Below are 18,679 nucleotides of genomic sequence, written 5' to 3'. Positions count from 1 at the left end.
ATTGCTAGTAAAACTAATAATCTACTATTGCCCACATATCAATACAAGCAGATGTTCATCTGTCACGGAGGACCACAGTATTGTTTGTAGTCAAAACAATTGTAAAACCGTTTTGTAGATACAGTATAATGTGGGCTTCCATGACAAGATAAATATGCATGCAAACACTTCCAGTGAAGGTCAATGTCTTTCATCTTTAAATAATAATAATAATAATAATAATAATAATAATTTAATCTAATAATTTTTATCTAAATTAAATGAATGAACAAAAAAAAATGATCAAATATGTAATATGCTTCAAAGACTGGGGAAATATAGGGATGAACTAAAAAAAATTGTCAAATGACTTGGTGACGTGCACGAAAAACAGCCATGTCGCCTATTTCTTGGCTGGCCATCATGTGGTCTCATGCCATCCTTCTCCTCCTCCTCCACCACCACCTCTTCATCTTCCTTCCTGTTAAGTAAGGAGACTCTCATATGTCCTGACTACAACAACAAACATTCTCAAACTGCTGAAGTGTTGTGGCTGCAGTCTGGACAACTGAAGATGGAGGCTGAGGCCTGGGAGGGTTGTTTGGAGGACTAGGAGATGATAGGTGCTGGGAGATGGCAGATGAAACTGATAGATCCTCTGACCATGAAGGACATGACTCAGACTCAGACTGAGTTACCCCTACTCATCCATGTATGCCAATACCACCACAAATGCCATCTGAAGCACTTGCGCCAAGTAGTGACAAGGCCTTTTCTTCCTCTGCTGTGAGAAGCAGGGAATCATTGGTCCCACCACCTGGATCAGCCATTTTGTTGGCGTCTCCACCAGCTAGGTTTGTGCTTTTATGGATTATTGGCCTCGTAGAAAATGCACATCATATGAAAACAATTAGGCTAAACATTTCAAAATACAAGCGTGTGCTACAATTACGAGCCATTCTACAAGGTGACATTTCAGCAGTTGACTTACGGACAGCGACTCTTAAGTAGCACATAAAACACAGCGCCATGCGATCGTGCTAAGTGCGTTTTTATGAAACGCATGTGAAATATTCTAACACAATATTCTGTTTGAAAAATTCTTTCTCAAACAATATAACACCGAATTAAGCCATGCTTTTAAAGTGTATGCTTTACTTAGAGCAAGTAAATAATACAGTATATATTGTGTAGACAACATATCTACATAATAGAAGTAATGTGGTACGCATCCGAACAAGGCTGTATTAATTTGATCAAAAGTGACAGTGAATACAATTATAATGTTACGAAAGATTTCTATTTAAAAATAAATGCTGTTCTTTTATTCATCAAAAAAATCGAGAAAATAAAATAAAAATTAAGCAGCACAACCTTTTTCAGTGCTGATAATAACAATTTTTTTTTTTTTATTGTGCACCAAATCAGCATATCAGAATCATTTCTGAAGGATCGTGTGACACTGAAATTTCAGCTTTGCATCACAGGTATAAATTACGTTTAAAAATATATTCAAATAGAAAAGTTATTTTCTATTTGGAAGACATTTTATATGAAGTAAAAATATTTCACAATATTACTTTTACTGTATTTTTTAACAAATAAATGCAGCCTTGGTGAGCATAAGATACTTTTTTCCTATGCAAAATGTCATTTTTTTTCCACTGTGAATCCCCAGCTTGATGTGTATAGTGTACTTTCACGGTACCTCTCTCTGTCTGCGCTGGAGCCATCTTCATCAAAGCCAAGGTCTGTGGCCGTGTCAATATTCATATTCAGCACTGGGTTTGCTCTGTGGAATATCAGACAATCTCATACACCAGCCTGCTGCTGAATGCCAGTTCAAAATGATATTACACTGGGCCAGCATTTTAGGTAGCTTGTTATTTCTGTCTCACCCTTCTTTGGTGTATTTGTTGGTTCCAGGAACAACAGGCCCGGTCTTCTGATTCTGTATGACCACAGTGGCTGCTGAGTTCATGGCTTTGGCTGCCTTCAGTTTCCTCTTGTAGCTGAAGGGTAAAAGAGACCAATACTGTAAAGTTGTAGATGGAGTAACTCCTGCGTGTTCGTGCGTGTGTGTGTGTGGGTGCACTGCACATCAGAAGAGCTATTTTAGAATCTGTTGAAACTAGTTAGCAGCAGATTTGTACTGTTTGTGACCCAGACTGAGGTCAGAGGGTATTGTATAATGCTGGCTCCATGCATAATGTTGGAAACAGGTCTGACATACGGGATCATTCAAGTTCTCTGCATATTACATTCACCCTACATGAGCTTCAATGTCTTCCTGTCCAACTTCAGAGGCATGACTGCGAATTTTAGCATCATATATTTTATAATCTGGCTTTAAAGTTTCTCAAAAGGTGAAATAAAAACAAATCAGAGACTGATAAGTTGAGCATCATGCAAACACATCAGTGAGTGTTTCTTTAACATCATTAAACTATAATGGGTGGTAATTCAGCAGTTCTTACTTTCTTCTGATACACACGAGTGAGGTGGTTGTTACAACAAGAACGATCGCCAGTGCAGCCATCAAACCAATCATGATGAATACCTCTGTCTTGACTCCTTCAGACTCAGTAATGGTTGTCGACTGTTAAGGGAATAAAAAAAAATGATTAAAAAGAAAAAGTAATGTTGGCCTTCATGCTTAACTTTTGGAAAATCACAATTCATCATGTGTTTTGAAAAGGGAAATTATTAACCTATTATTTTTAATTACTTACAATGCCAGTAAATCCAAGCTCAGTTAGTTGGTATCCAAATTCCCTATAGACCTCCTCTGAATTCAGGATTGAGGTCACTGCATCATAGTCAAGAGCCGTGCCATTTCTGAACACAAAATATGCCTCCACAACAGTCGTCACATCAGCTCTGCAAAGGACATAACAAATTCTGCTTTCACTGTATGGAAACCACAGTTATTTTTTGTATAATTTATATACTATTATAGCGTTTATTCATATTTGTAATTCACATATAAATCTTTTTTAAGCTTTCACATTACTTTTAGTTTGATTAATTCTGATATTTCCTTATGTCATGTTAATTTCGTTTTTTTTTTTATATTCCTATTTAGCTTTATTTTTATTTCAGCTTTATAGTAATTAAGTTTTTAGTACGTTTTTTTATTTTTATTTCAGTCAACAAAAACTACTTTAATAGTTTAAGTCAACAATAACAACACTGAGCAGAGTGAACATTCTTTAAAAAAGTCTCCTTTTTTGTTCCACAGAAGAAAGTCATACAGGTTTGGAAAGACATGAGAGGATGACAATTTCTCAGTCTGCAATCTATAAATGAATACAAACCGACTTGGATTCATTATTCTATGATGTACACGCCACCTGCTGGATCTTACAAATTCCAACATCGGAAGGAAATGAAAATTTCAGATATTTCTGCCGTACATGTGTTTAGTGAGATTCAATTTAGTTTACTGTATGTATATATGTATAAATGGGGATGTGGGTGGTGGAATCTTACCGTTGAGGACCATCCTCAGCATATACAGTAAAGAATTCCACCGTTGCTTTTGTAGCACTTGTCAGAATACTGCAAGAGATATATCATACACATTTACTTTTTTGGCCTGAATCTTTGTTAAAAAAAAAAAAAAAATTAAATAAATAAACAAACTATAATCATGATTCATATTTCCTTACTTTCTGATTTTACTCAAATTCTCATTGACTTCAGCCACAGGCGCATTAAATCTGAGACTGACTCTGTAGGAGCTGTCAACTGTGAGAAGCTGCAAAACAATGCAATTAGAAATTGACCAAAACAAAAAAGACTGACTGAATGAATGAATGAATGAATGAATTGTAAGGGTGAAAATTCTCTACCTCAACCACAGAGATGGAATTGAAAACGCCGTCAGATGCCTCCACCTCCACCATGAACTTTCCTTTTCTATTATTTGCTATTGCCTGCTGGGACCTGGACATTATAAAGTCAAGTCAAGTCAAGTCAAGTTTATTTATATAGCGCTTTTCACAACACAGGTTGTATCAAAGCAGCTTCACAGTAATAAATTAGAACAATACATCAATGTTTGTTTCTAGTGGAACGTCTACGTTCGGTAATGCTGATCAATAGTATCGTTGATTGATTAATTAAATTAAATATCCCCAAATATCCCCAACTGAGCAAGCCAAAGGCAACAGTGGCAAGGAACCGAAAAACTCCATCAGGTGACCTAATGGAGAAAAAAAAAAAACCTTGGGAGAACCCGGGCTCAGTCAGGGGCCAGTTCTCCTCTGGCGTTTATGAACTAGAGGTCGGATTTAACTGTAGGATTAAAAGTATTATATGAATGCCTGGCTGAAGAGATGCGTCTTTAATCTAGTTTTAAACTGGGAGAGCGAGTCTGAGCAACGAACAGTATCCGGAAGACTATTCCAGAGTTTTGGTGCTAAATGTGAAAATGCTCTCCCTCCTTTGGTGGACCTAGATATCCTAGGTATGACCAAAAGCCTCGAATTTAGTGACCTTAAAGAGCGCGATGGATTATAGGGCGATAGAAGATCCGTTAAATAGACGGGAGCTAAGCAGTTTAGGGCTTTATAAGTCAGTAGCAATACCTTGTAATTAATACGGGACTTTATAGGTAACCAATGTAGGGATGATAAAATCGGTGTTATATGATCATATTTTCTTGATCTAGTTAGAACTCTAGCGGCGGCATTTTGGACTAACTGTAGCTTGTTTATTGAGGATGCAGGACAACCGGCTAATAACGCATTACAGTAATCTAGTCTCGAGGTCATGAATGCATGAACTAACTTTTCTGCGTCAGAAACTGATAGCATATTACGTAGCTTAGCAATGTTTCTAAGGTGGAAAAAGGCTGTTCTTGTAACATATGAAATATGATTTTCAAAAGACAGGTTGCTGTCTAATATAACACCCAGGTCTTTTACTGTAGAGGATGAAGTAACAGGACATCCTACTATGTTAAAGTTGTATTGTGAGAGGTTTTGTGGGTGGTTTTTTGAACCGATAAGTAGTACCTCTGTCTTGTCTGGATTTAATAAAAGAAAATTATGCGTCATCCAATCTTTTATATCTTTAACACACTCTGTCAATTTGGATAATTTAGCGTTTTCATCTGGCCGTGATGAAATATAGATTTGAGTGTCATCAGCATAACAATGGAAACTAATTCCATGTTTCCTTATAATATTTCCAAGTGGTAGCATATATATTGAGAATAATAGAGGGCCTAACACAGATCCCTGCGGCACTCCATAGTTCCCTTTCAAGGGAACTCCCGTTGCGTCGAGAATGACGCTATGGGGAACGCTTTGCGTGATGACGTCTTGAAGCACATGTAAAATCAGTCCAATGGTGTGGCGGAACGTCAGAGGCGGGTGACGTCACGTACCAGGAAGCTATAAAAGCCGGCCCGAAACAGAAAACGAAAGCTTTCTGAGTCTTCAGTTGCGCTCTGTGTTGAATCTGTCCGTTTATTTGGTGTTGTCTGTCTATATATATATATATATATTATTCAGTATGGCGAGCAAGCAGCAGTTTAGAGTGTGTGTCCATCCCTGCCCGCGTTATTTAACGGGAGGTGACACACACACTCTTTGTGTTGTTTGTTTGGGAGAGGAGCATGCCCAGTCAGCACTCGAGGGTGGTGACTGTGTGCATTGCTGTGCGCTTCCATTGCGGACGCTCCGATCCCGTTTGGCTCGGTTCAATCCCGACCACGTTCCCCAGGGCTCGGGTCCCGCCGCGGCTGAGGCTCGGCGGCGATCTCAGACCTGGGGTTCGCAAATGGATCTGTCAGTGGATGTTGAGACGGGCTCTGCCTTATCTCAGCCTCTTACTGACAGATCCAGTGCCTCTCATCAGGGTGTGGAAGCACGCGCGGCGGTTTCTTCCCCCCCGATGGAGGCACCAGTACTGCAACTTTCCAGCTCTGAGGAGTTGGATGTTGTGAGTATTGATGCTGAGTCTGAGGATTCGCCACCTCAGTCTCATGCGTTTGAAGAATTGCTTGATGTTATTACTAGAGCTGTTGACAGACTTTCAATTGAGTGGCCAGAGGATAGGCAGGACGTTCGTTCGAAAAGTAAGCTCGACGAACGCTTCCTGCCATCTCGTGCGCAGCCCCAGCGCAGGAGCCTGCCGTTTTTCCCCGATCTCCACACCGAGGTGTCGAGATCGTGGGGGAAACCAGTGTCTTACAGAGTTTATACACCACAAACATCACACTACTCCTCAATATATAAATATAAAGAGTATGGTTATGGGGAGATGCCGAAGGTGGAAGAGACGCTTGCGGGCTATCTCTCTCCAGCAACGGCATCTTCCCTGAAGGCTCCTACACTCCCCTCTAAGCCAGTTAAAGTAACATCTTCCCTGGTTCATAAATCATATGCAGCCGCTGGTCAAGCCGCAGCGTGTCTGCATACGATGTCAATCATGCAAGCATATCAGGCTGAGTTATTGGGGGATTTAGAGGAGGGCGGGGGGATTGGTCCTGACACGGTGGCCGAACTACGCAGAGCCACAGATCTGTCTCTCAGGGCCACCAAGGAGACCGCTAAATCTATCGGGCGGTCTATGGCAGCCCTGGTGGCCACTGAGAGGCATCTGTGGCTCAATCTAAGTGATATCAAGGATAAAGAAAAGCATGTCCTCTTAGATGCTCCGGTCTCCACTGTTGGTTTGTTTGGCGATGCAGTTAACGTTGCGGTAGCAAAATCACAAGAAGCCGCTAAACAAGCAGCTGCTCTCCAAAAACTTCTTCCCCGCCGTTCTTTCTTTGAGGCTGCTGAGCGGGAGCAGCCTCACTCCTCTAAAAAGAGCGCTGATCATCGTGCCACTCAGAAACAGAGTGTGTCCTCCCGTGCTCCCCCACAAAAATCTCGGGGACACGGAGGGCGCGCTCAAACCCAGCAGTCTTCGAGGGGTAGAGCGGATCTGCGGACCGTTATTACCGCCAAGAAGGCTGCTGGGAAGAAATCCTGATGTCCGAGGGCTCAGGACATATGAGGGTAGTCCCCCCCGAAGCAGAGCGGTTAACACCTCTTTTTACGGTGCCCGTCTCTCTTCGGTACCCTCAGGGGACCGTTCTGCCAACCCTGCCGCCTCCGGTGTTACAGGGCGCAGCGGTCTCCGGCGAGCACATATCTCAAGGACCACCCGGAAACGTAGTGGCCTCGGGATGCCCGCCCCCTCCGAGGAGGGTGTTAGAGCAGTCTGTTCGGTCGTTCCCTGCCGGTGCGCCGTTACAGGGCGACGAATTGACTACTCAACAACAACGAAATCCAGAAACCAGTCTCGAGAGGCTGGTACCTCTAGTAGAATCTTTGACAGCGTGGAAGCTACTGTCGAATGTTTCTCGTTGGGTCCTGCAGACCGTGGAAAAAGGGTATCAGATACAATTCAAAAAACGCCCACCTCGGTTTATGGGGGTCCTGCCCACAGTGGTGGGCCCCGAGCAGGTTCTGGTTATGGAACAGGAAGTAAACACTCTGTTAGAGAAAGGGGCCATAGAATATGTACCTCCCTCCAACAGGGAAACCGGATTTTACAGCCGGTATTTCATAGTTCCGAAAAAGGACGGGGGATTGCGTCCCATTTTAGATCTTCGAGTTCTGAACGAGTCAGTCATGCAGCTCAAGTTCAAAATGTTAACATTGAGACAGATCGTGCCACAGATCAGGTCCGAGGACTGGTTTGTCACGATAGACCTCAAGGACGCATATTTCCATATTTCCATCCGTCCGTGTCATTGGAAGTTCCTGAGGTTTGCTTTCGGGGGCAAAGCATACCAATATCGTGTTCTTCCATTCGGCCTAGCTTTATCACCCCGCACTTTCACCAAATGCATGGATGCAGCTCTGGCGCCGCTGCGCCTCCAAGGTATTCGCATCATGAACTACATCGACGATTGGTTGATTTTAGCTCAGTCGCATCAGTTGGCGGTTCAACATCGAGATGTTGTTCTCGCCCACATGAAAGAGTTGGGGTTACGGCTGAACGCCAAGAAGAGTGTGCTTTCTCCACTCCAGAGGACCACTTTTTTAGGCGTAGTTTGGGATTCAGTGTCGATGCAGGCGCGCCTGTCACCGCCACGTATAGAGTCCATCCTTGCAGCTGTGAAAAGTGTAAAGCTAGGCCAGCTACTCACTGTCAAACAGTTCCAGAGACTGTTGGGTCTCATGGCAGCAGCGTCCAACGTGATACCTTTTGGACTGCTACACATGAGGCCCCTGCAGTGGTGGCTCAGGACCAGGGGGTTTTCCCCGAGGGGCAACCCATTTCGCACAATCAGGGTCACGCGGCGATGCTTACGTGCCCTGGTTATGTGGAAGAAACCTTGGTTCCTGTCCCAGGGCCCAGTGTTGGGAGCTCCTTGTCGTCGCAAACTGCTAACGACGGATGCTTCCCTCACGGGTTGGGGAGCGATCCTGGAGGGTCGCTCAGCTCAAGGTCTGTGGGAAGACCATCATCGTTCCTGGCATATCAATCGCCTAGAGATGTTAGCTGTCTTCCGGGCTCTGAGGAGCTTTATCACAGATCTCAGGGGACACCATGTGCTAGTACATACGGACAACACTTCGGTAGTCGCCTATATCAACCACCAAGGGGGTTTGCGCTCGCGCCCGTTATCCAACTTGGCACGCCATATCCTCTTGTGGTCCCAGGGGAAGTTACTGTCACTCAGGGCAGCTTACATCCCCGGGGTCCAGAATATAGGAGCAGACACTCTGTCGAGGCAGGGGCCGAGGCCCGGGGAATGGAGTCTCCACCCCGAGGTGGTGGAGCTGATATGGAGGGAGTTCGGCCAAGCACAAGTGGATCTGTTTGCGTCTCGAGAGACTTCTCACTGTCCACTTTGGTTCTCCCTCACGCATCCAGCTCCTCTGGGACTGGATGCTATGGTTCAGACGTGGCCGAGGCTACGTCTGTACGCCTTTCCCCCAGTGGCTCTGCTCCCGGGAGTTCTGGAGAGAGTTCGCAGGGACCGGGTTTGCCTGCTTCTTATAGCCCCGCGTTGGCCGGGCAGAGTATGGTTTCCCGATCTGGTCTCCCTCCTCGACGGGCATCCTCTGGAGTTACCCGTCAGGAGAGACCTTCTGTCCCAGGCAGGGGGCTCAATATTTCACCCCCGCCCAGAACTGTGGAACCTGTGGGCTTGGCCTCTGAGGGGGCCCAGCTCATAGAGTCAGGTCTCTCAACTGAGGTTGTTGAGACCATTCTACAGTCCAGAGCTCCCTCCACGAGGAAACTTTATGCCCTGAAGTGGAGAGTCTTCACTTCTTGGTGTAGTGACCGTCGGTTGGACCCAGTTAACTGCCCAGTTGGTACAGTGCTGGAGTTCCTGCAGGACCGGTTCACAGCAGGTCTAACCCCGTCCACTTTAAAGGTTTATGTGGCGGCCATAGGTGCTTACCACATTCCTTTGGGTGGAATGTCTGTGGGGAAAGACCCTTTGATATCTCGTTTCCTTCGTGGCACTTGGAGGCTGAGGCCTGCAGTTTGCTCTAGGGTGCCACCATGGGACTTGTCCATTGCGTTACAAGGTTTGTCCCTGGCCCCCTTTGAGCCAATTGAGGAGGTTCCTGAGAAGTTTTTAACGCTGAAAGCTCTTTTCCTTCTTGCTATTTCCTCTCTCAAGAGAATAGGGGATCTCCAAGCGTTGTCGGTTGCTCCGTCATGCTTAGAGTTTGCTCCGGGTATGATCAAAGCATTTCTTCATCCAAGACCGGGCTATATCCCCAAGGTCCCCACTAATGTGGTCAGACCTATTGTTCTGCAGGCCTTCTGTCCTCCTCCCTTTCAAAATGCGGACCAGGAGGCTAATAATTTGCTTTGCCCTGTGCGGGCGTTAGACGCATATGTCCACAGAGCTGCCCTGTGGCGAAAAAGTGATCAATTATTTGTGTGCTTTGGGTCCCCTAACAAAGGAGGTCCAGTGTCTAAGCAAAGGATGAGCAAGTGGGTGGTCGAGGCTATCTCACTTGCTTATGAGGCGGCTGGGCAGCCTTCTCCTTTGGCTGTCCGGTCGCACTCGACGAGGAGTATGGCGGCCTCTAAGGCCCTTATTTCAGGAGTTTCTTTACAGGACGTCTGTGATGCGGCAGGCTGGTCCTCACCGCACACTTTCGTCAGGTTTTACTCTCTGGATCTAGACTCTGCTCCAGGGTCTCATGTTTTGTCTTCCTAGTGCTGCTCTCCAGATTACACACAGGACAGACATTCGTAGCTATGGAGGCGTTGGTATAGACGTTCCCCATAGCGTCATTCTCGACGCAACGGGAGTTCCCTTGAAAGGGAACGCCTCGGTTACGACTGTAACCTCGGTTCCCTGAAGAGGGAACGAGCGTTGCGTCGCCTTGCCATATCTCCTTCATGCCTGTCAGCTCGACTTCAGACTTTTACGAAGCTTTCGTTTTCTGTTTCGGGCCGGCTTTTATAGCTTCCTGGTACGTGACGTCACCCGCCTCTGACGTTCCGCCACACCATTGGACTGATTTTACATGTGCTTCAAGACGTCATCACGCAAAGCGTTCCCCATAGCGTCATTCTCGACGCAACGCTCGTTCCCTCTTCAGGGAACCGAGGTTACAGTCGTAACCGAGGCGTTTACTGGAGTTATGATAGATTTTTCTCCATTTAAATAAACAAAATGGTAGCGGTCAGATAAATACGATCTAAACCAGCTTAATGCTTGTCCTTGAACACCAGTATAATTTTGTAGTCGATCTAAGAGTATTGTATGATCTATAGTATCGAACGCAGCACTAAGATCAAGTAAAACTAATATTGAGATACAGCCTTGGTCAGAAGCCAAAAGTAAATCATTTGTGATTTTAACGAGCGCAGTTTCAGTGCTATGATGCGGCCTGAATCCAGACTGAAACTTTTCATAGGTGTCATTTTCTTGTAAGAAAGAGCCCAGTTGAGCGGACACAACTTTTTCTAGTATTTTAGACATAAAAGGTAGATTTGAAATGGGTCTATAATTTACTAGATTATTCGGATCTAATTGTGGTTTCTTAATGAGAGGTTTTATAACTGCCAGTTTAAATGTTTTTGGAACATAACCTAAAGATAAAGACGAGTTAATAATATTGAGGAGAGGCTCTTCCACTACAGGTAACACTTCTTTCAATAGTTTAGTTGGTATGGGATCTAATAAACATGTTGTTGTTTTAGATGAAGTAAAAAGTTTATTTAACTCTTTTTGTTCTATAGTTGTGAAGCACTGTAATTGTTCTTGCGGCGTGATAATTGAGGCTGAATTATAAGGCGCGATTGAGGATTGAACGTTTACAATTGTGATTCTGATGTTTTCTATTTTCTCAGTGAAGAACTTCATGAAATCATTACTACTAAACTGTAATGGAATACTTTGTTCAGGAGACATCTGTTTATTTGTTAGTCTCGCCACGGTGTTAAATAAGAACTTAGGATTGTTATGGTTGTTTTCTATTAGTTTGCGTAGATGCTCAGCCCTGGCCGCTTTAAGGGCCTTTTTATAACGTGACATACTGTCTTTCCATGCGATTCTAAAGACCTCTAAGTTGGTTTGTTTCCATTTACGCTCTAAATTACGGGTTTCTCTCTTTAGAACACGCGTAGTATTGTTGTACCATGGTGCTTTACTTTTCTCTCTGACCTTTTTTAATCTAATGGGCGCAACAATATCCAATGATCCAGAGAGAATGGTGCTCATAGTGCTAGTTAATTCCTCAAGTTCATCTGTTTGTTTGGGTTCACTGAGCAGCTGACACAGATCCGATAAGCTGTTTGAAAAATTATCTATGGTGGATGGAAGGATTGTTCTGCCTAATCGATAACGCGGCGCAGCATGATATATTACAGGAGTACGTAATATGCAAGTTACCATGTAATGGTCAGTGACATCGTCACTTTGTGGAATGATATCTATATCGGTTGGATCGGTTCCATGTGATATAATTAAATCGAGTGTATAATTAAATCGATGAGTCGGTCCGGTAATGTTTTGCTTGACCCCAAAGGAGTTTAATAAATCTGTAAACGCAGCCCCTAACGCATCATTTTGATTATCTACATGGATATTAAAGTCTCCAACAATTAATGCTTTATCGAAGTTAGGTCTAATAGGTCTGAGAGAAAATCTGCAAACTCTTTTAGGAAATCAGCGTAAGGCCCAGGCGGTCTATATACGGTAGCCAAGGCTAGAGATAATAGGGATGTTTTTCGAACATCTAAGAGCGTAACATTTAGTACAAGTACTTCAAATGAAATAAACTTATAACCCGTTTTCTGAGTAACATTGAGAAAATCTCTATAGATTGTTGCAACACCGCCGCCACGACCATTCAGACGGGGCTCGTGCTTATAGGAGTATCCTGCTGGAGTAGACTCATTTAAACCAAAATAATCATTTGCTTTAAGCCAGGTTTCAGTAAGGCAAAGTACATCGAAGCTATTATCTGTGACTATTTCATTTACAATAACTGCCTTAGGTGTGAGTGATCTAATGTTTAGAAGACCTAGCTTTAAAAATTGTTTTTGATTACCAATAGCAACATTTTCTGGTTTAATAACAATTAGATTTTTCCTAGATCCTGCAGTAGATTTATGATTTGATCTCACTAAACGAGGAATAGACACAGTTTCTATGCAATTGTAGCAGTAGGCATTAGCTCCGCCTATTAATGCTCGGCTGGATGGTGATTGAGCTCTAGTTATGAGGACTATAAATGCGGATTGTGCATGTCACCTGTGAGGGCATTACACGTGACGTCATGTCATTGTTGTTGTTCCGGCGCGGTGTGCAAGAGCTGGAGAGGTAAGATCTGCTGGTTAGCGACTCTGTTGCAAATGATTCCTGTGGCACTAGTTGATGTGGACTCCTTTGTTGTAGTGGACAGCGGAACTAACCGGCATATACTCGGCGGCGCGCGTTGTTGTGCGAACTTCTAGAGAAGCGGATGAGTTTCGTGGTTCTTTAATGATGTGCTGTTCAGGTATGTTTCTAATCTTTTACATTCAATGCCTCAGTCTGACTCAAGTTCGCTTAGTGAGTTTCCTCTGTTTTAATTCAGGTGTGTTTCATATGCCTGTTTAAGGTTATGGTGGGTTGTCGTCGTCATTGTCGTTCACTGGACGTTTTGATCAACAGTCCGGTTCAACATAAACTGCTGAGCGACCACAAATTTACTGCGTGCTGCTGTTTGGCTTGATTTCACGGATATATGAATGCTGAGCGACCACAAACTTACTACGTGCTGCTCTGCTGTGTAGCCTTATTGACTAGCGTCACTGCGACATCTCCGATCTCAACGGCACTAACAACGTTAACTTTTCTCTTTCATTCCATGAGGACTGGTGTGGATGTTTTCATTGCCCGGGGGTTGATATTGGGTACTCAGAATGTAAAGAGTGTATATAAAGTCGCTTTTTGATGCTCATTCTTAGTCATCACTGTTTATTGTTTTGATTTAAGTTTTCTTGTTTTGTTTTCCTTTTTTTCCTAATTCTCTTTATTTGTTTTGTCCATTTATTATGTGAATGTGTGTTTTGTTTAATTCTTTTTGGCTCAAGTGTGGTCTTTGTGGCCCGGTAAGAGTTAAACAACACCTGGTCTGTGTCTTTTTGAGGCTGTCTAGGATATCCGGTCATCCAATTGTTCTCATGAGAGTACCCTGAGTTAAGTGGTGAACGTGTATATTCAACGATGTCGTGAGGTAACAATCATCTGGAATGTATCTGCCTAAGACGAGAATGCTTTTTATCATTCTTGTGTGAGACGAACATTGTGCATTTGGGTCAAACAATTGTTTTCGTGTTTCTTTTTTTTGTTTGTTTTCTTTATTTTGTGGTATATGAGTCTGATGTGTGTTCTTTATTGTAGGCTTGGGCGGCAAGGAGATTAGGGGCGGCAGCCCTTCTTATCTTGGTGGGGGTATTTGGGGAGTGATTGCTGTGCCACCCGGAGGTGTGTGACTGAGTGCAGTGTGAGTGCACGTGTGTTTGTGGTTTTCTTTGTTTTTTTTTTCTTTTTAGGAGAATAGAGAGGCCCCTTGGGTTGAGGGACTTGGCTGTCGTCCCCTATTTCCGTCGCCAGGAGCGTCCAACTTTGTATATCCTTTTTGTGGATGTTTTCTTTTTTTTTCTTTGTGATCGGTTGGATCATTTTAAATCAATAAAAGCGATTTTACTGTTTGTACTTCACCCCTGTCTCATGCCTGACTCCAGCTGATACGAGCCTGTGAGCCTTGTGTGCTCCTAATATGTTAAGGGCGATTCCCTGGTAAAGAAAAGCCCCCAGGGTGGCGTAGTTGGTTTATTTATTTTGTGTTCTCGTTCTAAGAGCCCGTACGCCACAATCTGGCGTAGTCGGCAGGATTTGGTTGTGTGGTCAAAGGCTGAGACAAGGGTGCAAAGTGTTTTTTATTTTTTTTATTTTTTTTTTCTCCTTTTTTTTTTAGAACAGTGGTGACTGGTTCGGGAGTATTTTCTTGGGCCCTCATGGTAAGTAAATCCTCTGTTAAATTATGGAGGACGAGTTACAAGTAATGAGGGATTTAATAGCCCAATTGAAGGCCTATAATGAGAGACTGTTGCCACACGCTATTACCAATGCTGACGTTGTTGTACGGGATCAATTTGTCGAGTACGTGTCAGATAATGCTCTTCGCAGGGAGCTCAAGCAGCTTATTCGACGACAGCCCACCATGACATTGTTGGAGGTTCGGGGGGAGGCAATTCGATGGGAACGAGAGGGAATGCCAGGCGGTGCGCGGGGTCAAAGTCATTCAGTTCCATCATTGGGTGGGATTCAGTATGGGGTACAAGGGGGGGCTAGTTTAGGTTCGAGTAATGGGAACCAATCGGTTGAGCTGAGGGAGTTACGGGAATTGTTGCAGCATCAACAACAGCAGATGAATCAGCTCACGCAAGCCCTCGCCCCTAAGCAATCACCCCGTTTTCACCGTCAATACCCTCGTTCAGATTGGTTGATTTGCAGGCGTTGTCAGCAACCGGGCCATTTTGCTCTGGAGTGCAATGGGGAACGGCGTCCCCCTTGCCCTCCACAGAGGTCTTCTGCTGTCCCTTCGGCTTCCGAGTCGAGGCCGTCGCATGTACTACCATCTTTGGGAAACTGGTGCCCGCCGGGCTGTAGAGCCACAGCTCGGTTGGGGGTGCGTTTGGCTCTCAATTTCCAGGTAGTAACGAGTCGGTATCCCGTTTGGTTTCCGCATGTCCACATTCTGTTGTTAAGATTTGGGGGAGTCCCGGTGCCCTGCTTAATTGATACTGGCTCCATGGTGTCAATTATCGAGCGTTGCTTTCAGCAACAGTTTGAACCACGGGGCCAGGATCACTTGCAATCGTGTCGTTGGCTGCAGCTCCGAGCGGCTAATGGGCTTGAAATTCTATATATCGGCTACCTCGAATTAGACATTGAATTGTGCGGTAGTACAGTCCCTGATTGTGGTGTGCTGGTTGTACTGAGAAGTGTCTCGTGTCTCCCGTGTAGCCGTCAAGGCAGAGCACTTGTAACCAGTGTCTTTCGTGTAGCCGTCAAGGCAGAGCACTTGTAACCAGTGTCTCTCGTGTCTCCCGTGTAGCCGTCAAGGCAGAGCACTTGTAACCAGTGTCTCCCGTGTAGCCGTCAAGGCAGAGCACTTGTAATTAGTGTCTCCCGTGTAGCCGTCAAGGCAGAGCACTTGTAACCAGTGTCTCTCGTGTCTCCCGTGTAGCCGTCAAGGCAGAGCACTTGTAACCAGTGTCTTTCGTGTAGCCGTCAAGGCAGAGCACTTGTAACCAGTGTCTCTCGTGTCTCCCGTGTAGCCGTCAAGGCAGAGCACTTGTAACCAGTGTCTCCCGTGTAGCCGTCAAGGCAGAGCACTTGTAACCAGTGTCTCCCGTGTAGCCGTCAAGGCAGAGCACTTGTAATTAGTGTCTCCCGTGTAGCCGTCAAGGCAGAGCACTTGTAACCAGTGTCTCTCGTGTCTCCCGTGTAGCCGTCAAGGCAGAGCACTTGTAACCAGTGTCTTTCGTGTAGCCGTCAAGGCAGAGCACTTGTAACCAGTGTCTCTCGTGTCTCCCGTGTAGCCGTCAAGGCAGAGCACTTGTAACCAGTGTCTCCCGTGTAGCCGTCAAGGCAGAGCACTTGTAATTAGTGTCTCCCGTGTAGCCGTCAAGGCAGAGCACTTGTAATTAGTGTCTCCCGTGTAGCCGTCAAGGCAGAGCACTTGTAATTAGTGTCTCCCGTGTAGCCGTCAAGGCAGAGCACTTGTAATTAGTGTCTCTCGTGTAGCCGTCAAGGCAGAGCACTTGTAACCAGTGTCTCTCGTGTCTCCCGTGTAGCCGTCAAGGCAGAGCACTTGTAATTAGTGTCTCCCGTGTAGCCGTCAAGGCAGAGCACTTGTAATTAGTGTCTCTCGTGTAGCCGTCAAGGCAGAGCACTTGTAACCAGTGTCTCTCGTGTCTCCCGTGTAGCCGTCAAGGCAGAGCACTTGTAATTAGTGTCTCCCGTGTAGCCGTTAAGGCAGAGCACTTGTAACCAGTGTCTCTCGTGTAGCCGTCATGGCAAGAAGGCTCATAATTGGGGTCTTGTGGGGTAATACCCTTTAGATGTTTCACCGTCGGGACGACGATGACAAAGGGGGGGGTAGACTGTAGCAGTAGGCATTAGCTCCGCCTATTAATGCTCGGCTGGATGGTGATTGAGCTCTAGTTATGAGGACTATAAATGCGGATTGTGCATGTCACCTGTGAGGGCATTACACGTGACGTCATGTCATTGTTGTTGTTCCGGCGCGGTGTGCAAGAGCTGGAGAGGTAAGATCTGCTGGTTAGCGACTCTGTTGCAAATGATTCCTGTGGCACTAGTTGATGTGGACTCCTTTGTTGTAGTGGACAGCGGAACTAACCGGCATATACTCGGCGGCGCGCGTTGTTGTGCGAACTTCTAGAGAAGCGGATGAGTTTCGTGGTTCTTTAATGATGTGCTGTTCAGGTATGTTTCTAATCTTTTACATTCAATGCCTCAGTCTGACTCAAGTTCGCTTAGTGAGTTTCCTCTTTGTTTTAATTCAGGTGTGTTTCATATGCCTGTTTAAGGTTATGGTGGGTTGTCGTCGTCATTGTCGTTCACTGGACGTTTTGATCAACAGTCCGGTTCAACATAAACTGCTGAGCGACCACAAATTTACTGCGTGCTGCTGTTTGGCTTGATTTCACGGATATATGAATGCTGAGCGACCACAAACTTACTACGTGCTGCTCTGCTGTGTAGCCTTATTGACTAGCGTCACTGCGACATCTCCGATCTCAACGGCACTAACAACGTTAACTTTTCTCTTTCATTCCATGAGGACTGGTGTGGATGTTTTCATTGCCCGGGGGTTGATATTGGGTACTCAGAATGTAAAGAGTGTATATAAAGTCGCTTTTTGATGCTCATTCTTAGTCATCACTGTTTATTGTTTTGATTTAAGTTTTCTTGTTTTGTTTTCCTTTTTTTCCTAATTCTCTTTATTTGTTTTGTCCATTTATTATGTGAATGTGTGTTTTGTTTAATTCTTTTTGGCTCAAGTGTGGTCTTTGTGGCCCGGTAAGAGTTAAACAACACCTGGTCTGTGTCTTTTTGAGGCTGTCTAGGATATCCGGTCATCCAATTGTTCTCATGAGAGTACCCTGAGTTAAGTGGTGAACGTGTATATTCAACGATGTCGTGAGGTAACAATCATCTGGAATGTATCTGCCTAAGACGAGAATGCTTTTTATCATACTTGTGTGAGACGAACATTGTGCATTTGGGTCAAACAATTGTTTTCGTGTTTCTTTTTTTTGTTTGTTTTCTTTATTTTGTGGTATATGAGTCTGATGTGTGTTCTTTATTGTAGGCTTGGGCAGCAAGGAGATTAGGGGCGGCAGCCCTTCTTATCTTGGTGGGGGTATTTGGGGAGTGATTGCTGTGCCACCCGGAGGTGTGTGACTGAGTGCAGTGTGAGTGCACGTGTGTTTGTGGTTTTCTTTGTTTTTTTTTTCTTTTTAGGAGAATAGAGAGGCCCCTTGGGTTGAGGGACTTGGCTGTCGTCCCCTATTTCCGTCGCCAGGAGCGTCCAACTTTGTATATCCTTTTTGTGGATGTTTTCTTTTTTTTTCTTTGTGATCGGTTGGATCATTTTAAATCAATAAAAGCGATTTTACTGTTTGTACTTCACCCCTGTCTCATGCCTGACTCCAGCTGATACGAGCCTGTGAGCCTTGTGTGCTCCTAATATGTTAAGGGCGATTCCCTGGTAAAGAAAAGCCCCCAGGGTGGCGTAGTTGGTTTATTTATTTTGTGTACTCGTTCTAAGAGCCCGTACGCCACACAATGTTCTACACTATTTATATCAGTTAAATTGGTGCAGCAGAGACTATGATTTAGACTTTTGTTTACTAGTCAAAAGGTATTTAACATTTTGGAGATGTTATCTGACAGAAGATCCGATCCGAATCTGTTTGGGTGTAAGCCATCAGCACGGTATAGCCTAGGACGCTCCCAAAACAGATTCCAATTATTTACAAAGAGCAGTTTCTGCTCATTGCACCATGACGTTAACCATTCATTAAGCGCAAATAATCTACTAAACTTTTCATGACCTAGTCGATACGTGGGAAGCGGTCCTGACACAATAATCGTTATATCAGGCGATGTGCTGCGTACCGTATCGATCAG

The 18,679-nt window shown here is 44.6% G+C and overlaps 1 protein-coding gene across 1 annotated transcript in view; it reads right to left on the bottom strand.

The window, feature by feature from the left end:
* cdhr2 (cadherin related family member 2) overlaps nucleotides 1-18,679 on the bottom strand; it is a gene marked incomplete at its 5' end in the record, with an annotated part of 29,046 nt that overhangs the window by 1,253 nt on the left and 9,114 nt on the right. The window contains 7 exons of the mRNA XM_081383452.1: nucleotides 1,688-1,771; nucleotides 1,878-1,991; nucleotides 2,457-2,578; nucleotides 2,712-2,859; nucleotides 3,472-3,540; nucleotides 3,651-3,739; nucleotides 3,834-3,927. Coding sequence (XP_081239578.1) covers nucleotides 1,688-1,771; nucleotides 1,878-1,991; nucleotides 2,457-2,578; nucleotides 2,712-2,859; nucleotides 3,472-3,540; nucleotides 3,651-3,739; nucleotides 3,834-3,927 — 720 coding nt within the window. The remainder of the gene's footprint in view (nucleotides 1-1,687; nucleotides 1,772-1,877; nucleotides 1,992-2,456; nucleotides 2,579-2,711; nucleotides 2,860-3,471; nucleotides 3,541-3,650; nucleotides 3,740-3,833; nucleotides 3,928-18,679) is intronic.

The sequence above is a fragment of the Scardinius erythrophthalmus genome (assembly GCF_964197995.2).
Source record: "Scardinius erythrophthalmus genome assembly, chromosome: 13".
Taxonomy (NCBI): Eukaryota; Metazoa; Chordata; class Actinopteri; order Cypriniformes; family Leuciscidae; genus Scardinius; species Scardinius erythrophthalmus.
The sequence above is the reverse complement of the archived record's forward strand: the minus strand, read 5'-3'. Positions and strand labels throughout refer to the sequence as shown.